The 26,112-nt window shown below is 39.1% G+C and overlaps 2 protein-coding genes across 9 annotated transcripts in view; both read left to right on the plus strand.

Annotated features, from left to right (window-relative positions):
- The window catches only part of LOC135251986 (testis-specific gene 10 protein-like), a 163,602-nt gene extending 148,607 nt beyond the window's left edge, over positions 1 to 14,995 (plus strand). For 5 of the 6 annotated variants that reach the window (XM_064329890.1, XM_064329892.1, XM_064329889.1 and 2 more), the window contains 9 exons: positions 374 to 486; positions 839 to 894; positions 1,191 to 1,359; positions 2,125 to 2,235; positions 13,656 to 13,711; positions 13,820 to 13,988; positions 14,333 to 14,443; positions 14,562 to 14,617; positions 14,727 to 14,995. In XM_064329890.1, the coding sequence (XP_064185960.1) occupies positions 374 to 486; positions 839 to 894; positions 1,191 to 1,359; positions 2,125 to 2,235; positions 13,656 to 13,711; positions 13,820 to 13,988; positions 14,333 to 14,443; positions 14,562 to 14,617; positions 14,727 to 14,931 (1,046 nt within the window). In that variant the 3' untranslated portion in view covers positions 14,932 to 14,995. The remainder of the gene's footprint in view (positions 1 to 373; positions 487 to 838; positions 895 to 1,190; positions 1,360 to 2,124; positions 2,236 to 13,655; positions 13,712 to 13,819; positions 13,989 to 14,332; positions 14,444 to 14,561; positions 14,618 to 14,726) is intronic. The other variant, XM_064329894.1, reaches the window with a different exon arrangement.
- A 79-nt stretch (positions 14,996 to 15,074) lies between these two features.
- LOC135251988 (nuclease SbcCD subunit C-like) overlaps positions 15,075 to 26,112 on the plus strand; it is a 49,449-nt gene continuing 38,411 nt past the window's right edge. For 2 of the 3 annotated variants that reach the window (XR_010329239.1, XM_064329900.1), the window contains exons 1-2: positions 15,335 to 16,393; positions 16,539 to 16,594. Coding sequence is in view for 2 of the 3 variants with exons in the window: in XM_064329900.1 (XP_064185970.1) it covers positions 16,241 to 16,393; positions 16,539 to 16,594 (209 nt within the window). In the remaining variant the exon portion in view is untranslated. Of the gene's footprint in view, positions 16,394 to 16,538; positions 16,595 to 26,112 lie in introns of all 3 variants that reach the window. The other variant, XM_064329899.1, reaches the window with a different exon arrangement.

Raw genomic sequence — 26,112 nt, forward strand, 5'->3', positions numbered from 1 at the left:
GAGAGAAGTATTTCCAGCCCAATGGTATCTGAAAACCTTGCCACAATCAGAAACAAGCCTGAAACAAAATTGCCAACTGGGTGGGAAAAGGTCTGTGTAGCAGGGACTCAGAAAACAGAAAAGAAACACAGAAAAAATTCCCTTCAGGCAGCTAATGCTGGCCGACTTATTTAAGTGTAAACTCTGTTGCAATAAATTGGAGTAAATGGATTTCACAAGAAACAACAAAGAAAGACAAAGAAAAGCATAGAGCAAGCTGACTTATCTGTTTGCTGCACCTCTGCCCATGCACTCCGAACATCCACTCTGAGAGAACAGCAGGGGGAGAGAGATGCATCTGGTTTTACCCTCCCTTTATAATGCTGTGTTGCAGAGTCACTGTCCAAACAGGTCAGTTGTCTCACTGAGGATGCACGTAGCTTACATTCTGCAGTCTTCCAGCTCAACCAGGACAAAGACTTTCAGCGGAAACAGTTGGATGATAAGGTAATCAGTGCATGTGCTCTTTTTTGGCTACTGGTCTAGCTTTGGCTCAACATGGTACTTTACTTTAGTGTACTACTGTTTTGTTCTACACAAGACTGCTCAGCTGCTCACTGATATTATATTCAAAGGTCTGCTGTTCTGATATCCAGTATTGATTTGAACTCTCACTATACTGTTCTGTTTTTAAAGCTCTTCACCATACTATCTCTGTTCTGATTTCAGTAATGAAATAGTTTCTATAATGAATATTGAAGTAGTAATCAAATTTCATTTTCTTTCGTTCTGGCTTTCTTACCGCTGAATTCTAATGAATCTTGAGTAACATTTAGTTTTTGATTAATTTATATTTCAGGAGAAAACTATTGTAAATCTGAAGCTCAAGGTGGAGCAACAAGCGACAGCAACAGAGTAAGGCCTGTTCTGTCCTTGTGCTGTTCTGTGCACTTCCTAAAGTGCTAAACTGTGCTGTCGTTTGCACTTTCTCTCTGTTAAACTGTGCTTTCTAAAACACTTCCTAACGGTTAAACTGTGCTCCCTCTCCCTCTGCTAAATGGCTGTTCTGTGCACTTCCCCTTCGCTAAATCGTGCAGTCCTGTACACTTCCTCACTGCTAAACTATGCTGTCCTGTGCACTTAATTACAGCAAAGTGGCTGATTATGCCAGCTGATAGAAAAGGCTGAGCCCTTTGTCTGCATGTAAGCAGGAGTCTGCAGCAGGTCTTGAGAGGCAGAGACCAGGAGCTGGAAGCCATGAGGAGGAATCTGACTGAGGCAGTGGAAAACCTGAACACTGCTATGAGAGAGAAGGAAGGCATTCTTCAGACAAATTCCCAACTCAGAGATAACCTGGACAAAGCCTATTTGGATCAAAAGGTGAGCAGGAGACAGGGAAATTAGGTTCCTCTCTTAATGGTCACATGAAGTTTCAGCACCCATTACCTCACTCTAAACCAACAAATTATTTCCCCATCGGCATCTCCCTTGCTTCTTTCAGTATGGATGAAAAAAATTAAAACATTGGGTGCTGTATTTACCTTGAATTATTCTATCATTATCTTGGTTGGAGTAAAAAAACTGTAATCATCCCACTACAACATAAAGCAAATAAGAAGATAAAGATATATCCATCTAACACAGCTCAGTCAGTATATTAGGAGTATTATTCCAAAAAGTACAGTGTAGCAGTCGATTGCTACCGCTCGTTTGAGAGAGGAGAGAGACACGTTAATTTTTCAGGACGCGACTGCGTCTTGTTTTATTTTCGGCCGCCACGCGGCTTTCTGGTCACAATACACAATAACAGAGTTTTGGTTTCACAATTCACGGCTGACAGCCCGTCAGCTCTTCTTCCGTCTCCCGTGCTCTCCCTTCTCTCTCTGTCGAGCAGCTTTTAAACGTCCAGGCTCACTGTCGAGGTAATCAGCACATTGTCAATCAATCACACAATTAACCATCAGTGCTGATTAATAAACCCCAACAGCCGTGGCGCAGAGTTCCGAGAGCCGCCCCGCCCACTCTCTCTCTGCAGCCAACGCAAAACCACGCCCACCCTACCACATACAGTATTACAGAACTGAAAAGATATTTTAGGGAGTCTGAAGTTGAACAAAATCTAACAGACTGGCTCAATTCGTTTAGGCCCTGCAGCGCATTGTAGAGGGGTCCAGCCAGGAAATGGAGGCCTTGCAGAAAAGGCTGCAGGAATACATCAGTGAGAGCTCCAACAAAAACAAAATCATGGTGTCCAAGGTGAGGAATCTGTCTATGGGTGGGAAAAACTATAGGCATGATGGAAGAGGCTCTGACTCAACTTCTCTAGCTCTTGCTCGATTGCTCACACCTGATACAAACATCCTGTTAGGTGGTGGAGTTGGTGGAAGAGTTAGTTTGTTGAATTTTTGAACATTTGAAGGGGGATGGTACTGTGCTTTTAAGTATATAATTGATATCAGTTCATTTTAAAAACAGTAGTGGAAATACAATGCTCTTTGGAAATTAAGCTTGTCAGGAAGGTGAGACTGTTATTATGGGTGTCTGCAGTTACCCTGTTATTAATTGGGAATTGGTGACAGGACAAGGAATAAGTGAGGAAGAATTTCTATATATGTTTTAAAAAAAAGGCCTGCTAAAAGATAGATAGATAGATAGATAGATACTTTGTTTTTGTCCCTGTGTTTGCAGCATAATCACAAGGCATTTCATCATAACATCACAAAAATCACTAATAGACATACTCATACACATACTTAGCACCTTGCAATAAATTAAGTGTAAAAAAAAAGAAAAAAGAAAGAACAATAGTTAGGACGGGGGCAACTCCTGCCCAGACCCGCTGGACATCCTTTGTGACCAGGAAGGAGTGCATGGGGGATAAGGTGCTAGTGCATTACCCGTTTAAAAACTTAATGGCTTGTGGAACAAATTAACACATGGTTCTATTTTTAGTAAATAGAGGGGGGCGATATCATCGCCCAGATGGCAACAATTCAAATGAGGAGGCACAGGGGTGCCTCTGGTCACCCACAATGTTGTTTGCCTTATTCACCGTTCTGTCTCTGTAGATGCATTCCATACTTGGTAACGTAATCCCTAACAGTTTACTGGCCGTTGTTACAGTTTTTTTGGCAGTCTTTTTCTGTGTCTCAGTAGCATTGCCAAACCAGCAGATGATGCAGAAGGTTAAAACACTTTCAATAAATGCACAGTAAAACATTTGGAGCATTTTGTTTTGGACATTAAAAGATGGCAGTTTCTTTAAAAAGTACGTTCTTTGTTGTGTCTTAGTGCTTATCAGTCCACAGGTCCAATTTAAGCTTATGGTCGAGCACAATGCCAAGGTACTTGTAATCTGGTACAGATTGTATTGGCTCCCCATTGATAAAAGTAGGGTGAGAGGATTGAGCTTTCTAAAGTCAATGGACATTTCCTTTGTTTTGGAGGTGTTTAAGAGAAGGTTTGACTTCTCACACCAATTTAGGAAGCAGTCAAAAACTGGCCCATGCTCCTCCTCCCCATCATATAGAAGGCTCACTAAGGCAGTATCATCTGCGTACTTAATAAAGTGCCTATTCGGGAAAGTGCTAGTGCAAGAGTTGATGTATAAAATAAACAATAAAGATGATAAAACGCATCCCTGGGGGGAGCCTGTGCAAGTGGTCATTTTGTCAGAGAGTGACGTACCTACTCTGACCTGCTGGATTCTACAGCTAAGAAGATCAACAATCCATAAAATCAAGCCAGCTTCAAGTGAAAATTCTGTAGCCAATATGTCTGCTAAAATTCTGGGTTGAATAATGTTAAAAGCAGATGAAAAGTCCACATATAAAATCTTAGCATGTGTCTTTGGTTTCTCAAGGTGAGTGTGCAATAAGTGCTATAGAGTCAGAATTGCATCTTCCACCCCCCTAGAGGCTTGATAGGAAAATTGCAAGGGGTCTGTGAGGTTCTGTGTTTGTGATACAATGTACTTCTTGACCAGACGCTCAAAGCACTTCATGACCAGCGATGTCAATGCTATTGTTCGAAAGTCGTTGGGCCCTATGGGTCTGGGAATTTTTAGCACAGGTACAATTGTGGATGTTTTCCATAGGGTAGGGATTTTGTGAAAATTAAAAGAGGACCTAAAAATGTCAGTAAACACTGGTGCTGGCTGTTCAGCACAGTGCTTTAAAACACTTCCACAAATATTGTCAGGGCCTGGGCTTTTTTGTGGGTTACAGCCTCTAAAAAGGTGAAGGACTTCTGATTCCTAGATGATTGAGTTGGGTGTAGGGAGGGGGGGGGGAGGAAGGGCATCACAGTGGCAGCCTCAACACTGTTGCCTCTCTCAAAGCGACAAAAGAAGGTGTTGAGCTGGTTTGCCATCTCCAGTCCCTCGCTACCATGCAAGACAGAGGTAAGTTTTCCCCTGCCCTTGTGTGGAACATTGGTCATGGATTTAATTCCCTGCCATGCCTCTCTGGGATTGCCGGATGCCAGAGTGGCCTCTATCTTTTGTTTGTAGCTGTACTTGTCCAGCTGTATTTGTCTTTTTATTTGTCTCTGTATGTCCCTTCTGGCAGTTTCCTCCAGGTTTCTGTAAGCATTTTTCTTCTGAATTAAAATGCTCTTTGAAAGGCAAATTGCCCAAGATGCAAAAAGTAATCCTAAGCATTACTGCAATAAGAAGAGGAAAGTACCTTACGTACATTATGAATAATGCTTCTACGTTACCAGGCAACGTTGAAGGCAACCTAAACAGTTCTGCAGTAGTACTGTCAGTGAAAGTGATTCTGACAAGGCAACTTTTTTCCTTTCTGCTAAATTACCGATTCAGTCAAGCGAGGTAACAATCTGCGTTCTCTGTAAGATAGCCAAGCTAGCAAACTAATGGCTTCATGGGTAAATGCAAGTTTAACGATAAATGGCTTGCTTGAGAAAAGCTCTCTGAGAATACTCTCAACGTGGTTAAAACCCGTGCTCGTAAATGTCTCCGAAGCCCGATACAGTACCTATATGTCGCAAATGTTTCAAGCTTGGTACAATGGGATTCAGGGCGGTAGAATCCCATATGCAATGCGAGAAGCACAAACAGTATTCAAGGCCGCGCCAGCAGACTCCAATTGCTTCGTTCTGCATAGTTTCCACAGCTAACGTTACTAGCTAGGCAAATGTATGTATTTATTTCTTATTTCACTGTAATAAACATTTGGACAAATATCCTTAAACTCAAGTAATTCGTGTCATTTTGCCTTAATGTTGATTTAGAACTGCATTCATCAAAAGTTTGATCTCAATGTAAATTTATTAGACATTTGTATGTTTTTGTGTTAAACCTATGTACTTGATACACTAAAGGTAGCCTATGTTTTTTTTTCAAGTTTAACCACAAATTAATTGTAAATCTAATCTACACATTTATGTTCCCATTTACGATCAAATTTTTTACTTGAATGTGGCCCAAATGAGTGCTATTATCAGGCTTTTAATCCAGTGCGCTGTGCACTAAGACAGGTTGTGTGGTGAAAATGTGGCATGGAATAGAATGCTCTGAGTCCACACAGAGCATTCCATTCCATATTCCTTGCCACGTTTTCGCTCCCTTTCAAGAGCATCCGGTGGTTTGTGAAATACAGAAACCACTTCTGCTAGCTTCATTCTTGACAATATTACATACTCAGTTGAGAAGAGTGTATCTTTCAATTTTCACGTTTATTTTTTTGCTAGTTTGGTCTTAAATTTCATTCTAGGTGGCATTAAAAATGTCTTAAATTTAACTTCATAATACCTGTAGACACCCTGTGGAAGCAAGGTAATATAATACCAGTATATAAGAAAGGGGATAGTACTGATGCAGGGAACTACAGGCCTGCTAGTTAAACTTGCATCACATGTAAAATACTGGAATATATCATTAGAGTCAAGTTGGAATTATTTCTTCAAAATAACAACATCCTGAGGGATAGCCAACATAGTTTTCACAGGGGAAGGTCATGCCTGACAAACCGTTTGACATTTTTAAAGCAAGCTTCCAAATGTTTTGATTGTAGCAAGGTTTATGACATTTATGAACAAAGCCATACGGGAGAGTTTGAGAAAAAAACAAAACTGTATAAAATATATAAAAATGACAGCACTGAGAGTAATAAGGCTGAATATTGTAATATGCAAGCCAAGAGGCTCTTTGAAAGACAAATTGCCAAAGATGCAAAAAATAATCCTAAACATTTCTTTCAATATTTTAGCATGAACATAAAAGTCAAAGAGGATATCAGGTGCATCAGAAATGAAGAAGGAGCATTTCTTTCTAAGAATAAAGATATTGCTAATGGCTTAAATAGTTATTTTGTTGAGTGTTTTACTAGAGAAAAGATTACTAATAGATTGGAAGGCATATTCAGTACTCAGAATGTCTTATCAGATATTGAAATACAGGATAAAGAAGTACTGGATGAATTACTTAAACCAAAGACAAACAAGGCAGCCGGTCCTGATGGCATATACTCAAGAGTTAGCAAAAGAGTTAGCTGAGATCATTACTGGAATCTATCATTAGAGACAAGTTGGAAGTATTTCTTGAAAATAGCAACATTCTAAGAGATGGCCAGCATGGTTTTCATAAGGGAAGGTCATGTCTGACAAATCTTCTGGTATTCTTTGAAGAAACTACCAAGTGTTTTGATTATAACAAGGCTTATGGTATTATCTACTTAGATTTCCAAAAGGCATTTGATAAGGTACCACATGAGAGACTGGTTAGTAAAATGAAGAGAGTAGAAATTAGAGGACATATTTCAGAGTGGATTCGGAACTGGCTACACAAAGAGTAGTAGTAGGAGGGATATTATTTGAGCAGGGAGCTGTTGGAAGTGGAGTCCCAGAAGGATCGGTGCTAGGACCACTGCCCTTCCTCATTTATATCAATGACCTTGACAGGGACGTAGAAAGTACATTAGTCAAATTTGCAGATGATACAAAACTGTGAGACCCAGCTAATAGTTTGGAAGCTACTACAGTAATCCAAGAATATTTAGATAAAATCCAGAAGTGGGCAGGAACCTGCCAAATTAAATTTAATATAGCCAAATGTAAAGAATGTGCAACAATTGCAGACACTTTGGCGTCAAGAGGCCGCACTTGTCCCTGTCCGATCTGCTTACCCAAATAGTGAGCACCATAATTCATTGGACAGTGACACATTTTTTGTTATTTTGGTTCTGTACTCTAGCACTTTGAGTTTGAATGACAATGAGGTTGAAGTGCAGACTGTCAGCTTTGATTTGAGGGTATTTTCATACATATCGGATGAACCGTTTAGAAATTATAGAACATTTTGTACATAGGCCCCCCCATTTTCGGGAATCAAAAAATATTGGACAATTTAACATAATGTAGAATAAAGTAATCATTTTTAATATTTGGTTGAATATCCTTTGCATGCAATGACTGCTTGAATCTGCGATGCATAGACATCACCAGACGCTGGGTATCTTCTCTGGTGATGCCAGGCCTGTACTGCAGCCATCTTCAGTTCCTACTTGTTTCGGGGACTTTTTGCCTTCAGTCTCCTCTTCGGCATGTAAAATGCATGTTCAGTTGGATTCAGATCCGGTGATTGACTCGGCCAGTCAAGGATTTTCCACTTTTTGGCCATCAAAAACCCCTTTGTTGCTCTAGCAGTGTGTTTCGGGTCATTGTCTTGTTGCATGATGAAGTGCCGTCCAATGAGTTTAGAGGCATTTGGTTTTATCTGAGCAGATAAAATATTTCTGTAGACTTCAGAATTCATTGTTCTACTTCTGTCTGCAGTTACATCATCGATGAAGACACGTGAGCCCATTCCACTGGCAGCCATACAGGCCCAAGCCATAACACCCCCTCCACCATGTTTCACGGATGAGGTGGTATGCTTTGGATCATGGGCATTTCCTTTTTTTCTCCACACGTTCCTCTTTCCATCACTCTGGTACATGTTAATCTTTGTCTCATCTGTCCACAAGACTTTGATCCACTACTCTTTGGGCTCTTTTAGGTGCTTTTTCGCAACCTGTAATCTCGCCTTTCTGTTCTTCAGGCTTATCAGTGGTTTGCAACTTGTAGTGTACCCTCTGTAGTCCTGCTGGTGTAGTCTTCTACGTATGATACACTTTGACACACCTACACCTGCATCCAGGAGAGTGTTTTTGATCTGTTGGGCTGTTGTCAGGGTGGTTTTCTTCACCATAGAGAGTATTCTCTATGTCTTCCTTGGTCTACCGGGTCTTTTGACATAATCACCAGTTGTTTTTTTCTTGTTAATGATGAAACAAACTGTTGACTTGGGCATGCCCAGGGTTTTTGCAATGTTCCTGACTGATTGATTTTCATTTCTGAGCCTTATGACAGCCAGCTTAATTTGCATTGACACTGCTGTCTTCCTCATGTTGTCACACCCCAACAACAATCTCCAAAGGAAATTGCAAAGACTAGAATCAAGACTAGACATCAACAGCTCTCTTCTGCATTCACTAATGACACAAATGAATACACCAGCCTCACAAAACACATCTGTGAATCCAATTCAACAAATACTTGTACTAAACGATTCATCCGATATGGATGAAAATACCCTCAAATTAAAGCTGACAGTCTGCACTTCAACCTCATTGTCATTGTATCCTTTCAAACTCAAAGTGCTAAAGTACAGAACCAAAATAACAAAAAATGTGTCACTGTCCAATGAATTATGGTGCTCACTGTAGATCAGTACTGCTTTACCAAACTCACATTTTGCGGTTTCAACGTTAATGTTGCATCACTTAAGAGGTCAAACAGTGTATGTAGTATCTGGAGGTGTATTTCCCAGGTAACAGAATTAATTGCAACATTGTCTAGAAATGCCTCATAAGGCGTTAAAGTCTGGAGGGGGCGTTCTGCATCCCGAAAGCCATTGCGGTATAATACTGCAGCAAATTGACAGGATGCAAATGCAGAGACCTCTGATGCATGCTCAATTATAGGCACCTGCCAATAACCCTTCAGCAGATCTAGCTTGGTTACATAATTTGCAGCACAGACCCTGTCAATACAGTCTTCAATGCATGGAAGAGGAAAGGAATCAGGCTTGTTAACACTGTTTACCTTGCGATAATCTGTGCAAAATCTAAAAAGAACCGCACAACATAATCAATGTCACCAAGTTTTTTTTCGATCTTATGAGGATTGTAGAATTTGGCTTGTAATCCTGAACTAGGGATGGAGAGAAAAACCAGCACCAATTCACCTTGGCTGAAAGCTCCTACTCATACTTTTCTTATTAAAGAGCTCTAGCCTGCTAGCTAGATATAATTACTTATGTTACAGTCAAGTGCCACTGAATGTTATTAATATTTGGAAAAGTTAGATACAACTGCTCTACTGTCTAGCTAGGCAGTAAGACAGCTTGATAGCTAGCTTGTGAAACATAATAGTTACATAGTTAGCAAGCTAACCACAACTTCTCACTGCATTTCAGTCTTGCTAGCTCACGTACCAGGTAGATTTTCCAAAAGCACGTATACAGCTAGCTAGCTAGCTAATGTATTCTAGTCAAGTATACTAGTCACGCTAATCAAGTGTTGCAGAATGCTTCCATTAAAACATGCCTTATTCATTACTTTAACTTGCAGAAAACCTGTGCAGAAACCACATTAGGAATGGCCTTGTCACAATGAGTCACTTGTTTTCTTCCACAAAATCTTGGAGCTAGCCAGCAAAGTCACAGTTCGTCAGATGATGTGAAAGCTTTTTTGGAGCGTACCCCCGCAGGTTAACGTCATTGCTCTGGGTTTTAGGTTCACCGTGATCCTTCACGTTTAGGTATCCAGTGCACATGTTCTGGTGATAAAAACCCCAGAGTCAAACATGGCAGCCTCCATGGATTAGCTTCATGAGCCATTGAGCAGCTCCCATTGGAATCCATGGAACCGGTAAACGGAAGCTGTCTCCAGGTCTTGTATATCTCGATTGAAGAGACAGAAGCAGCAGGTGTACAACCAGGCAGAGCCCAAGAGCTTGACGCTAAGAAGCAGGGATGGCAGATGAGGCATACCGGCACACACACAAACACAACCAACAACCACAGAGATCTCAACATAAAAACAGCTGATGATCGTAACATTGAAAGTGTGTTAGATACATTTGTAGATTATACGAAACTGGGAGCTTGAGCTAACATTTTGGGATGTACTAAAGTAATTAAAGAAGATTTAAACAGAATCCAGAAATGGGCAGAAACCTTGCAAATGAAATTCAATATGGCTAAATTGTGAAGTTCTACATGTGGGAAATAAAAACAAGAGAGGACTACTTATGGGAGACGAATAAAATGTGAGCAACTTGAAAAAGACCTGGGAGTAATAGTTGATCAAAGCCTTTCAGGTTCTAGGCACTGTGCTGTAGTAAAAAATAAAAAATAAAAACAGGCCAACAGGATGCCGAAAGTATTGAGTATAAAATCTAAGGAAGTTATCCATATGTTATATAATACACCATGTGGCCAAAAGTATGTGGACACCTCTTCTAATTAGTGGGCTCCTACATTCATAGCACCATGTCTCTGTGATTGTATAGAAAGGTGTGGAATAATTTTAACAGTAAATGAAAATGCCCTATAATGTGGGTACACAGGTTTTGGCCACATCCTCAAATCATGAAGCATGGGTTTTTTAAAAAAAAGATTGCGCGTAAACACTGATGCACAAACAAGTTGTGGTAATGTCCAAATAGATGAGGAAAGCTGCTTTTGTTTGTTTCTTAATTCCCAAGTAAGCTATTGCAAAGCTTACCCTACCATACAGACCAATCTGGTGTGTGCTTATTATTAATGCCTGTGTCCAGGTAGCTGTTTCTTCTCCATTATTCACTTGGAGCATACAGAAGATTATGTTATGTCAACACATTAGTAGAAATTATTCAAAGGGGAATTGCACTTTATAATACTTCTGCTTCTCATGACTGATATTGTCCTTCTAATGAATGTGTCGCCCTTCATTTTTCGATTAGTTATTTAATTTTAAATGTCTAACATTAGAAACAAAGACATTTTTTTAGTGCAAGTCCACATAGTAGTATGGTTTCTGGTTTTTTCTTCTTCTTCGATTTTGTTTCGTGGCAAATAAAGAAGAAGCGAAGCAAAACATTTTGTTAACTTAGCGTTGAAAGTAACGTCTGCTAGCTTTTGTTTGATATCCGTGTAATAACGAGGTGCATTGTACCCGGTTGTTATAATGCCCCGTTAAACTTGACTTGAAAGCACATTTTTATAGTTTTCCATGCGATGCAACTTTGTGCCAAACATGGCTGGATGTAATCAGACACCCCAACATAACAGCCGAAGAAGTTCGCAAACGAGGACTAAGGGTATGCAGCGACCACTTTGAAGGCACCGACTACTAAGGTGACCATCTGAAGCCTGGAGCTGTACCCACCGTTTTTCCATAGTTGGTCGAACCGCTCGAGGTAGGTACTATGCGGGTTGGCATAGTATCGCGTCTGTCTGTGATACATAGGATGTCTACCACCAGTTTCCTTTTGTCCTGGGAATGGCCTGTGGTTCCTCAATCTCGGCCCGCTCCTGACTCGCTCTCGCTCTCGCACGATCAGCCTGAAAATGAGCCAGCTCTTCTTCTGTGTATTTCGGCTCGAATCGATAGGGCACAACAACCCATGAACAAAAACAAAATCTCCTTTGCCCTCAGACATTTTCGGTTTGCTAGCTAGTAGTCATACAACACTATTTCTGCGAACAACCTAATGTTATTGTCTGCAGGTACACCCACATCAGAAGTCGCGCAATGATATGCATCCTCGAGTCGACACTAAACTGCCTGGGTCTACTTCCTGCATTTGTAAAGGAAAACAACAAAACAGCGTAAAATATTAACATAATGAAATAACTAATCAAAAAATGTAGGGCAACACATTCATTAGAAGGACATGAGAAGCAGAAGTGTTATAAAGTGCAATTCCCCTTTAACATTAAACACGGAACTAGCTTAAAAATTCAAATACGTTGATAAGTAAAATTAAATTCTTCAGTAAATATTAAACACTGCCAATCCTCACCCATTTATGGGGTGTTCTGTTTAAGGCTTTATCATAAGTCCAGATGTGAACATCACATAGACTTGGAAAATGTCATGGTTCTGTGTTTCTGTCTCTGTTTTTCCCTGTTGGGCCGTCAGAGCCCAAAACTTCTGTTTTGTGTCCTGCTCGTTCCCCTGTTGGTTGTATTATTTCTTTCAATTATTTTATTATTGTCTCGTTATTTAATCATCGTCCCCACCTGCCTCTCATTTTCCCTTCCCTCTGGTTTGACTGTTCTTTGAGTTCACCTGTGTCTTGTTACCCCTGTCTATTTAAGTTCTTTGTCCCCTTGACTCGGGTGCTGGTTCCTTGTGTTTGTTTCCGACTTGTGTTCATATGCACCTGCCTGTTTTTTCCCTGCCTGCGTTTCTCTTATGTGTATGCCTGTGTGTTTCTGATCGTGTTTCTGTTTCTACGTATTTTTGGATTTTCTTTGTTTTCTGTGTTTTGCAGTTTTCTTTGTGTTTTTTTTTGGAGAGTTGCCCTGCGAGGCTTTTTGTTCCCTGCTTTTGTTTCTGTGTTGAAAAGTAAAGTCTTCATTTATATTTACTGTTTGAGTTTTTTTTTGTTTTTTCCCGTCCCTCTGCGTTTGGGTCCTAACCCCCCGTATCCGTGACAGAAAATTGCTTAAATGAAGAAAGACAGTTGTACCATTATAAATAATTTAGACAGAAATGAAGTACCACAAATACAAATAAATCTAGGCAAAATGCAAAAATTAAGTTGTTCTTTAGTTTGCAATGAAATTCTGAGTCACAAATCTAAAACAGGTAAAACTATACATTTCCTAGATCAGAAGCTACTTGACCACATGTGAAAACATGCTGCAGTGCAGAATGTTGCAGCCCTGATGGTAATTTTCAGCATGATTAGTAAATATGGCCCTTAGAGTTCTGAGAACTGCATGCCAAGAAAGATATAGAGGCTCTGGAAAAGGATCAGAGAGGGGAAACTAAATTGCTTCCTGGGATGAAAGATGAAAGTTTTTTTCTTTTTTATCTTTCTTCTCTTTTGTCATTCATGAAGACAAAACTTCAATCTCTTCAGCTAAGTAAAAATTCCTTAAGATAAGGTAAATTCTTAAGGTAAGACTTAAGGTAACACAGAGAGTAGTTACTGTGTTGAACAGCTAGAGGCAGAGCCTCTGTGGTATTTCAATACCAGGCTTGATACAGTGCTGGACACTATCTAGGTTGTAGGTAAACAGTAAGCACTTGGTACCCTTTTGTGGTAGGCAAATGGCAAACATTGTTAGGATGAATTACCTGTTCTCGCGATTATGTTATTGTATGTAATGTTATGAGAAAATGTAAAGTATTTTACTGCTACACCTTATCTACCACGTGCAACCCTGTTTAAATATTCATTCGGACAAAGTATTATCATATCGATCTGTTGCCCTGTGTGCTGTTCTCTACTGCTTGTATTATTCTTTACTTGACAACATTATACTGTTGTGTCTAACCAGTTTACGTATTGCTTTTTGACAAGTACAGTAACATTAATAACATATGAATAATAGTTCAATAAAATTATGTATGAATAACTGATTTCTCTCAAGTGTAAAAGTTCCTATTTAATTTCAGGACAAAGTAATTGAACGTCTGCAGCTAATGGTTGAGGATCTGGGCGAAACGACAGAGTAAGACTATACAAATACAAATGCAGACACCAGTAGAAATAATGAGGTAGTGTTTCCTTTGAACAGACACATGAAACAATCTGACCTCTGACCCCTCTGCATGACCAGGAGCCTACAGCAGGGCATGGACAGAGGAGAGGAAGAGATGGAAGCTGTGCAGAGGAAATTAATGGACACAGAGGAAACCCTGGATAAAGTACTGAAAGAGAAGAAGTCCATGCTGGAAGTAAATGATCAACTCAGAGATAACCTTAACAAGGCCCAGCTGGATATCCAGGTGAGTAGCAGGAAGTTAAAGGAGGTTCATACCTCATTTTCCAGACAAAGCAGTATCCCTTCCCACTGTTGAAGCATCAATACATTATTTATCATTGCACTATTACAATAAATTATCCTTTTCCAGTAGTTAGAATAGTAATTACCTACTTCACCTTAATCAAACATATAGCCTCTTGGCCCCTGCAAAACCTCCTAAAATCTGGTTAATTAATATCTCATTGGCATGTTTGGCAGCTTATTTGTCTGTATTTTAAAACCTATAAATTACAGACCTGGGAAAAATAGTCCTGTCTCTCATCCACTTACGTGTAATATCTGACAGACTGGCTGGTCTCTCCCCAGGCCCTGCAGAGTATGATAGAGGAGTCAAACCAGGAACTAGAAGAGCTGCGAGGGAAACTGCGGGATTATATTATGAACATGTCCTGCCTTGAGGAGCAGCTGTCCTACAAAGTAAGTTTTTTAAGTTGGAGCAGTGGGGATTTTTTAATTGTTCAGAGACAGGTATGTAATACCAACAGGTTTACATTCATCTCTGGAGTAAAAATTTCTGATTTTTTTTTTATTTCAGGACAAAGTTATTGATAGCATGCAGATGACGGTTGAGGAGCAGGACGAAATAACAAAGTGAGAAATTATGATTACGAGTCCTGAAATGTTAAACTGTAGCTATTTTTTACAGCACTAGCATTGAAGGAAGAAGACATTACTGATTCCTGATCGGTTCTGTGTGCAGGAGTATGCAGCAGGCCATTAACAGAGGGCAGCAGGATCTGGCAGCTGTGGAAAGAAACCTGAGTGACTTAGAAGAAAAACTAGACTTTGTTATTAATGAGAAGGAGGCCATGCTGCTAGAAAACATTGAAGTCAGAGGGAACCTGGACAAGGCCAGTTCAGATGCCCAGGCGAGTGAGACTGTTAAAGTATCCAAATTTGTGTAATACATTGTGCAGTGTGAATACTTTCAATTGTCTGGATAGTTGACAGATCAGTTGATTCTGGCTTTTCTTATTATGTAGTTACTGATTACACATGTGAGTTTGATTTGATTTATTTGCAGTCACTGTAGTTTTGCAAGCTACATTTCTCATTAGTAGAGCTTTCGCTGTAGTTCAGCTACTTTCAGTGTGAAGTAATTGGTAGTTTGTACCACTACACTTTCAGAGTAGTTTCCCCAAATACCACACTGCCAAATACCACTGCTGTTTAAAAAGGCCAGTCATGTCACAAAAACCTCTGCTTTTCTTTGGTGCTGAAAATTCTGAGGACATGTAACCACTAGTATTCACATGGAAGAAAAAATTAATTAATGAGAAACCACAATATATCATATTGTGTTTTCTTCTAAAGGTTTAATGCAGCTGGCATACAGAAACTGTATTCATTCAAAGTTCGGTTGTAAAACAAGAGTAAGGGCATCCACCACTAGCAGCGATGCTGTAAGACTGACTACAGTCACAGACACATCATTGCTGATGTAACATGCCAAAAGCAGTGGAGTGACCACAATTTATGCAGCCTTAGACTCCCAGTCCAGTACACCAATCTAGTACCCCCAACAGCCACTAACATTAAACAAAGAATACTGAATCAATGCTTTACATTCAGGCACATCATAAAACAGACATACCAGACACCAAAGACAGAAGTACAGGGGGAAAGGAAAATAATAACATCCTCGCAAGACAATACAATCCCACCCAAGTGCCCAGAGTCCTTGTAAATCAAAATAACTTGAAGATCTAGGGGGCTACCGGACCTTTATACCACTATAACCAGCTGTAAACAATACTCCATCTTATTATAAGTACTTTGATGGGACCAGCCAGATTACACTACTAGCAGCTGTTTAAAGGTTAATCCATATGTAGTTGTTTATGGCATGTTATTTTTAGTTTAAAGGGGGGGTAGAACATGGTATAGTCTTTAGTTTTTATAGGTGAGTGCTGAGTCAGCCATGTCCTAGGTGAGAATCCTACTTTTTATCCAATTTTGTGTCACTTATTTTTAAATCTTCTCCATGATGTTTAGCCCGTGAAATGTAACATGAAAACTTGCCCACGAAATGTACCATGTTAGTGATTAAGTCTAAGTTGCTCTGGATAAGAACATGTTCTAAATAAGTGTAATATAATATGGGAGAGATTGGGCGGGTGAAGGCTTTGTCAGTTCATACAGTGTACTGCTCAGGAGAATGCTGCAGTGCAAGAGGGTATCTCAGTATGGTATGAGATACAGGCTGGCCTCTCCATGTGTATACAGTATCTGATAGACTGGCCGGTCTCTCCCCAGGCTCTGCAGCTTAAGATAGAGGAATGTAACCAGGAAGTGCAGGACTTGCAGGGGAAACTGCAGGAGTGTGAAATTGACATGTCCTGTCTGGAGGAGCAGCTGTGCTACAAAGTATGTACAGATTGAGTTAGAGGCAACAGGCATACATACAAGCAAGCATACAGTCATTTAGGTTTATTAAGAACATTCTATTGTAAGGGAATGATTTAATTGGTGTGTACTTCTGAGCTCAGTTTATGATTTAATTACATCACAGGACAAATTCATTGGACGTCTGGAACTCACAGTCAAGGACATACAGACTTCAGCAGAGTAAGATCTGAAAAGTGTGAAAGGCTGTCATGGAGCTTTTATTGTACTGCTTTGGTGTGTCATGGTGCTCCCCCTGTGTATTCACATTACATGCTTACATTACAGGTATTCTGCTGATGCTTGTATCCAAAAGCTAACACAGCTTTTGCATGTTACATTGTATCCATTTATACAGCTGGGTACATACTGAAACAGTTTAGGTTAAGTTGCTTGATCAAGGGTACAATGGCAGTGTCCTCCCTGGGAACAAAACCTGCCACTGCATTTTACACTATACTGCACACTGTAGTGCAATCAGCAGTGAAATGCAGAGTGTATTGTTGACTGTGCCAGACACCCACAGTAAACCGTCATGTGTGACAGACTGTACAAAATTACAGCAGTACACAAATATCACTGTCCCGGTACATGTAGAGTGAGCCATTCTTTACATACTATGCATTCATAGAGCTGGATATTTATTAAAGCAATTCAGGTTAAGTACTTTGCTCAAGGGTACAATGACAGCAGCCCCACCTTGGGGTCAAAGTTACAACCTTGGCATTGCAAGCCCAGCTCCCTATTAGCGCCCAGGTCATTATGCTACATTGCTGCCCTAAATATACTGATTGTATATGATAATATACTAAATTTGCACACAATTTGTTCCCAAATATATGAGCAACAGCAACTATAATAATATATGATTTGCCTTGTTTTTAACAATATGTTTATTGTATTTTTGACATACATATATTCCCACAACATACAGTATTTAAACATGAAGCTTCAGAATTGCATCAACTCTTCCCTTACAAATTCTCCCTCCCCATTTCTCCTCTTACAAAAAGAAAAACAGACAAACTCAAGCAAGCAACAAAAAATAAAATAAAATGAATAAATAAATAAATAAATAAATAAAAATAAGATAAAGTAAAATTTGTTCCTATTATACATTTTGGGTAGTTCCACAAACCTCTTTCACACATCATCTGTTTTTTCCTGTTGCGTGAGTAAGTTCCCCAAATCACCATGCTTTAAGAAATACATGAAAGGTTTCCAAATGTCTTCACAAATATTCAATTTACCTCTCAATATATATGCAATTTTTTCCATTGACATACAATGAGCCATATTCTTTATCCAAGCACCAATACTAGGTCTACCAGTTTTTTTTCCAATTAAGGGCTATCAAACACTTAGCTTGCAATACACATCAATAAATTTATACTCTTTCCTTCTCAAATGAAGATCAGGAGGATAAAGTCCTAAAATAAAAACCTTAGGTTCCAGGGGCATCTTAACTGATATAATCTCCTCAATCTTACAGATCACCTCCTTCCAGAATTTCTTTATCTTATCACACTCCCATATACAATGCAATAGTGTACCTTGGTGTTCATTACATTTAAAACATAAGTCTGCAATATTATTATTAAATCTGTGTAATTTAACAGGAGTTACATAAGTACGCATCAGCCAGTTATACTGTAGCATTTTTAAATTTGTGTTGACTGTTTGTAATTGGACTTCCACACAAGCCTCTTTCCAATCCTCAATTGAAATGTCATCCTTTAGATCCATCTTCCAAGCATCAAGTTTGGATTCTGAGGTTTCAGTGAAACCTGACACAAGCCAGTTATACATCAATGAAATCAAACCTCTATCATTGCAATTCTTAGTAATTAATTCCTCTAATGGTGAGAGTGTAGGTTTTGCCAATGACCTTTAGACAACATAAAACTCCCCATTTGCAAATATTTAAAGAAATGTTTCCTTGGCATATTATATTTTATTGATAATTCCACAAAAGTCATTAGCACATACCCTACATACAAGTCTTGGTATTTTTCCAAACCCTTTTTTTGCCCACATTTGGAAGCCTGCATATAATTTACCAGGTTTAAATTGGACATTACCCCAGATTGAATTAAAGCCAAATAAGGAATCTGGTATGCTCATATATTTTTTCATTTCATACCATACATTGATCATATTACTTAAAATAGGATTATCAGTATGTTTCTTCAAATATTTAAGCTCAGCCAAGTGTAGGTATAAGTGCAATGGTAATTGGACAGAACTTGACTCCAGATCCGTCCATGATGAAGAATTTTCTGAAAAATAGAACATTATGGTTCTCAATTGTACCGCCCAATAATACCATTGGAGGTTTGGGCATTGAAGCCCCCCTCTATCAAATGGAAGATATATTAGTGAGAGGTGAACTCTAGAATGTCTTTTATTCCATATGAAATTGGTAAAAATTTTCTTAATTTTCGGGAATAGATATACTGTGGTGCTAGGGGAATGTTTTGAAATGAATGAATTTTGGAAGTATGTTCATTTTAAATATATTTATTCTACCTATTAAAGATATAGGTAAAGACATCCAACGCTCTATATATTTTGATAAAGAGTCCATTATAGGTTCATAATTTACTGTCACTCCAGATATCTTTCCAAAAATGCCAATAAGTTGTTGTAGAGCAGGAATGGAGCTATCTAGTTTTTTTAGGAACAGGATTACCCGCGAACAGGGAAATTTTGTGATCTATGGTTCCGATCTCAATGCCTTGAATTCGTTCATGCATTCTTACAGCTATTGCCAATGGTTCTATGGCCAAAATGAATAAAAGTGGTGATAAAGGTGAACCTTGGGGGCAACCTCTGGTAATTTCAAATGCTTTGGATACAACATCATTGGTCAACACATCAGCTCTAAGTCTAGTATTTAATAATTTTATCCAATTACAAAATTTTTCACCAAAACCAAAACAATGACGTCAAACAGATATGGCCATTCGACCCTATCAAAGGCCCTCTCCGCGTCAAGCGAGAGAAGAGCCGTATCTGATGTTACTTTTTGACTATGTAAAATATTTAATACCCTCCTAAGATTATGAAAACCTTGTTTTCTCTGTATAAACCCATTTTGATCCCTCCCCACTATGACAGGAAGTACACCCTCCAGCCTTCTTGCTATGACTTTACAAAGAATTGGTGTCTCAATTTAATGAACTGATAGGATGCAGATTCTCACATTTTGTCTTTGGTTTACCTGGTTTTGAGAGTAGCCTTATTAAAGCTTCTCGCATAGAAATTGGGAGGGAACCTTTTCCATATGATTCTTTAAACATATCACATAGAGGAGTTTCCAATTTGTCTTTAAATGTTTTATATATGTCAATTGGTAGGCCATCTGGCCCGGCCGCCTTACCCACCTTCATAAAAGGTTCTCATAAAAATTTCTAAATACTTCATTGATTTCCATTGGATCCACTATGTTATGTCCATTAGCATCCTGAATATTAGTAATTGCCCTCTCCGTTTGTTGCTGTTTAATATTCCAAGCAAGGAGTTTACTGGGTTTCTCTCCCTGATCATAATAAAATTGCTTGAGCCTCATCAATTTTGCAGCAGCCTTTGTCGTGGTTTCCAGACGACAAGTTCTTCAATCTTTGTGCAGAATTTCTTCTATATTTTCAATAAAGAGGATGAGGCAGAATCTTCAGAATATCAGACTTTATTCTCAACCAGTGATCACAAAGCCGAGACCTTTCTGCCATCACCACAGTTACATTCTTTTTTATACACTTTTTCAGACCCCCCTTAATTCTCTCCCTCTTTCAATGCGCCACAATGGTTTATCGATTTCTTATCTGTTCACTTTGCATAAAATTGGTTGACACTCAATCTTGCTGACTTTATGAAATCACCGTGGCTATGTTCCTTGGAAATTCCCCAAACCACCTCCTATTCTTGACATTTTAGGAAACCACCTCCTATTCTTGACATTTTAGGCCGTAGACTAAATGTTTTGCAAACATTGGCTAAAACAAAAATATATTTATATGTTTAGTGACATGTGCTCTGATAAGTTTGATAAGTTGCATGTGCTTTGATAAGTAATTGGCAAAAACAAAATGTCAGCCGTTAGAAGTTCCTGATGTTTTTTGATGTTGATTGAAGAAAGCAGTTCCAAAACAGTTCCTCCTTATGGGAACCCGGTTATCTGAACACTGTGTTCTTTTTGTTTACATGTGCTCTGATATAGTGATGGGTGTACAAAGGGTGTACAGCAGGTGTTATATATCTCTTGGAATTTTCCAACACCTTGTCAGCAGATAACCCATTATATTGGAATCTAAGTGACAGTAGTTCCCTGTTACCATCTGGCATACTTTGCCCTTTTTGAAAAATGTCTCTCTGAAGCACTTTAATCTTAGAATCTAACAATGTCATTTTTTCCTTTGCTTAGTTTTTGCACTTGTGTAACTTAAAATTTGACCTCTAATAAATGCTTTGAAAGACTCCCATCTAACACAGGCAAAAGTTTGAGTAATATTAATTTTAAAATATGAAGCAATTTGTTTACCTAAAAATTCCACGAACTTCGGATCTTGAAGCCAATTTGTTTGAAATTTCCATTTAGGAGGTACACACACTAATTTTGATTCTGTGTAAACCATAGATGCGGCTCCATGATCTGAGATTACTATGCTATTATAGTGACATCCTTCAATTTTTGAGATAAGCTTGGCAGATATTAAAAAATAATCAATCCTAGAATAAGTCTGAGATGTGCCAGAATGATAAGAGAATTCTCTTGATTTGGGATTTAGATATCTCCATATATCTACTAGGTTCAATTCTTTAATGAAATAATTATTGTTTTCCTAGTTTGTACATGAGTGTTGTCTAGACCAGAAGATCTGTCTCTCAGGATCAAGGGTGCAGTTGAAATGCCCAGCTATTATATATTTGCCTGGACGTGTTGAAATTTTCATAAAAAGATAACCATAGAAAGTAGGATCATCCCTATTGGGTCCATATACATTTATCAAACTTAATTTTTCATATAAAAGGAAACCGTGCACTATTAAAAATCTGCCAGCTGGGTCCTCAACCACATCCTGTATCTACACTGGGACAGATTTATTAATCAATATCATTACTCCTCTAGCATTCGATGAATGTGAGGCTGAAAATACTTGCCCAGGCCATCTCCTTTTCATCTTCAGATTATCTCCAGATAACAAATGTGTTTCCTGTAAAAATACAACCTTGGCTTTTAAGTCTTTTATCCTGCTCATTACCTGTTTTACTTTTACAATTTTACTTAGGCCTCTACAGTTCCAGGAAAATGCAGTCAACCTTAACTTTAGACATTGTTTATGTTGTTTCTCTCATATCTGTGGTATACCCTTTTTTAAAGGAGTGTGTATTAGAAGATGGCACATACAAACTAAACTTCAAATAAAAACAAACATTGTGAGGAGATGCATTAGAACTCAAAAACCCACCCCTAAACAAGTCCAGCTCGAACATGCATGGACTACCCCTATCCCTTGTAATATAACTCCCTTTTGCTATTATCAACGGGTCCACACCATAGCGAGGAACCATCTATTCTTGAATTTCCCTTGTATTCTCTGCTCATGTCACCTACATTTTCTGTTTCCAATCCACCCCTGAACAAAACAGAAAGTCAATCAAAAATAACTTGCCTCCACCACAGGTTAGCCTCTAGTTTTAAATTTCCAGTCAGATTTTAAATTGTCCAAAAAGTCCAGTAAAACAAACACAAATATGGCCCATTATAATCTTTAGTCTCATATTAATAGTTTTGAGAGGACAGATGAGTATCTAGGTGATTATTTCCACATGCTTTCTCCTCCCCTCTTTTCCTTATCTTCTTTCAGTGAAAGTATTCCAGTTCTCCCATGAAGTGCTTATAGTAAATGAAATACTGGCATATCAAGCCATCATATAAATCTAAATCTTGCAACATAAAATATCAACAAATTAAAATTTATGATACCTTCATGGCTTATATACATTGAACTAACCAGTTACCTTTACACAGCGGTCTCCCCCTTGCAGTTCAGAGAAAAAATAAAAAAAACAACCCAAAAAAAACACAAAGGGTGGGCCATTAATACGATCCAAAATCTGTGGTTAGATCTCTCTCCTGCAACCAGAGGAAATGGTCATTGGTCTCCATCTCCTGCCACTATGCCGCATCTCCCAACTCAGCAATGTACTTGACTTCTGCCGGTGTGTCGAAGACGTGGTGCGCTCTTCATGGATCACGAGTAGCCTAACTGGGAAGAGTACCCGGTGCTTGACGACCCCCTTCTCCCGCAGCCTCTGCCAGATGCTGTCATTCAACCTTTATTTAAGATTCTCGGTGACAGTTGAGGGTAGGAACCCTCTTTCTCAATGCGCCAAGATTACAAGAGGTATAAAAAGTAAAAGGAATAAAAGAGTATAAAAGAGATTGTGGCAAACACGCCTGCCACAGGCCACCGAAGTGGCTTTCCTTGGGGCCCTCCAGCACAGAGACACAGGGAGATGATGTTCCAACAGTCCAGATTTATTTTACGAGGGTTTGGCAAGGTGGTACAGCCAAATGAGCAGATCTTAAACCCTGTCATGACAGAGAGCTCCCTGTGTGAGTGGGGATGGCAGATTTTACATTACATTACATTACAGGCATTTAGCAGACGCTCTTATCCAGAGCGACTTACACAACTTTTTTTACATAGCACTTTACATTGTATCCATTTATACAGCTGGATATATACTGAAGCAATGCAGGTTAAGTACCTTGCTCAAGGGTACAACGGCAGTGTCCTTACCCGGGAATCGAACCTGCGACCTTTCAGTTACAAGCGCAGTTCCTTACCTACTGTGCCACACTCCGTCCCCACCTTTAGATTTAACCTGTGCGCAGTGATTACCTCACTACGCACAGGTGCAGCCACTCCTGTTCCTGGGTCCAATTAGCCTGGCCAATTATCTAATTCTTAACCAATTATCCAATTGGCCAGGTCTAATTAGCTTGACCCAGGGCAGGTGTGGCTGCTTAAACCAGCCATCCCCACACCACAGAGATAATATGCCACCAATTTCAGTGTGAAAGTCCTGTTTAAGGGATTTGATAGCTGTCATAATGTCGGCGCTGGTGACACCGTTCAGCTGTTCACTCTCTGTAGTTTCCCCTTCGTTAGAGTCCAATATGGCGCCTCCATCCTCGCAGTCCGAGTCTGACACGCTTTCCTTGTTAGTTTGCGTTTCCATCTTTTCAAATTTATCTTTCCTTTGGATTTTCGGCATATTCAGCTCTTAAATTACCCCAGCTTCAATTTGTCAAACTTCTTAAGAGTATTTGGGTGGTTATGCAATAATCTTCTTGAAGCAACTGAGCAGGAAAACTGTGACCCTTCAGTACTACACCATAACCAGAAGGCCCCATCAATTGTCTTTTTATTCTAATTGTTATGAATAACTTTAACAGTAGACTTTGGACACAGCGTGTTCTCATTGTCAGAGTTGCTAAAAAGGTGTTATGTTTTTATTTTTCAATAAGACACAAATGGGACAATCTTTACATGTATACAAGTACATAATGAAAAACAATCAAGACATTATGACTTATGAATCAACAACTCAATTGATAAGGTAGAAAATAAAATAGCATAACCTATCAAACAAATAGACAAAGCAAAATGTAGACTGAAGACAATAAATAAACAAACAAACTAACAAATAAGAAAACTTGATAATTATACAGTTGGGACAGGTTCTTGTCTTGAGTTATAATTTTGATTGAGGGGGCTTTTTACTCAAACTTCAGAACATCCTAGGTCGCTCTTTATCCCTGGAAAACTCTGTTCAGTGTCACATTCTGCAGTTTTGCACTACTACTCCAGAGAGGCCCCCAGGAGAGGGTAGAGAACCACCGGTCTAGCTTACAACATTCCTACTTCAGCCAAATCATCATTTTTCAAAATGTGAATTTGTAACATACCCATGAATACCCACCCAGCGCAGGTTTATCACCTTAATTCCTATATGATAGGGGCCAATCTCTCTTCAGCTTTAGTTTCCTGACCTTTTAGTCGACATGTCACCATTTTCATTTTATTTATTTAAATATTTTTATTTAAATTAAAAAAATGTTTTTTAAAATTGTATTTAAGCCAAGTGTGCACTATACAACTTTTCTCTCGATTTTGAAGTCCCCGATAAATCCTTGACTAATTTTGAAATCCCACACTAATCTGAAATAAATTCCTGAGACTTTCAGCTTGAATGTCTGGTGAGCTGGTCTACATCTAAAACCAGTTTTGAATTTGTTCGGATATCCCAAGTCGACGGTTCTGTCTGACGTGTAGTGACACGACTTTCCACGTAATACTCAATGAATGTCAATGAATGAGCTCACAATGCATAACCAAAACACCAGTGGTGAGTAGAAACACAGAAAACTAGCTAGCTAGGCGTTCTTCCTAGACAGACCTGTCATCTCTCCCATGGATGTACCATCGGCTGTAGAATCAGGCCACCAGTAACCATAACCTTTGAGTGGATAACTGTCCACCTGTTTCTATTTACATTTCTTGATTATCAATCATGAAATTAATTAACTGAATTACAAATATAATTAAATATATAGTTATTTGTGAATGTGCTAGCATTTTTCTTGGCATAAAATTGTGTAACATAGCCTATGCAGTGGTAAAAGTATTAGCCTACATTTAAAGCAAACAGTATACCGCAACCTGTTTCTGTTTATTTTACATGAATAACAATCAAATAATCAATTAATAATCAATAGTCTAGATCAATATGTAGCCTATAATGCATAATAAATGATAACAAAGAGATAACTACAACATGACTGTGTCAGACATGTAATTCACTATTTGGCCATTCTCAGCCAGAGGATGCTTCAAAAGTCGCTTTTCCACCGCATGGTACTGGCTCAACTCGACTTGACTCTACTCGCCTTTTGTGGTTTTCCATTGGGCAAAGTTGTGGATACTACCTGGTAGTACCTGGTACTTTTTTTGGTATCGCCTCTGTCGAGGTGATACCAAAAGGTGACGTAAAACACTGCAGACCACTGATTGGTCAGAAACGGCAGTTTCATGCGACGTCGCTATGACGACCAGTTACATTGTCGGGGGTACTATCTGCAGTGGAAAATGAAGTACCTGGTACCAAAAGCGAGTAGAGTCGAGTCGAGTTGAGCCGGTACCATGCGGTGGAAAAGCGGCTAAAGTGCTCAGCCAGCGTAGCCTGGAGATAAGACAGTACAGGAACAGGGGGGTTACCATCTGAGGTGTGAATCTGTGTGTCTGCGTGTGTGTGTGTCAGAGAGGGTGTCCATGCCCCTGCCCTTGCCCCCTCCTCTTTTTCACTGGTTAAAATATGTGGCTTTCTTTGAGTTAAGTCAGTTAAGTTTGGGCAACTTGGAAGGAGGTAGTTTTGTAACAGTTTGAAGTGGGCATCTGAGTCCTATATCTAGGCCTGCCATTCTACCTTTCATCTCTGATTCTTTTGGACTATTCTGAATTTTGGATTGCCTTGGAACAAAAGCTTTGGTATCTGCTTTCATTAATTTCTTGTGTGTCTGTCCATGTCTGTAACCTTTGTTAATTGTTTTAAGGTAGTTGAACCTCGTCTTTAGATTAAACGTGAATATTTGTTGTAACTTAATACATTTCTCAATTTGCATCAGTTGTGAG

Source organism: Anguilla rostrata, chromosome 3 (assembly GCF_018555375.3).
Source record: "Anguilla rostrata isolate EN2019 chromosome 3, ASM1855537v3, whole genome shotgun sequence".
NCBI lineage: Eukaryota > Metazoa > Chordata > Actinopteri > Anguilliformes > Anguillidae > Anguilla > Anguilla rostrata.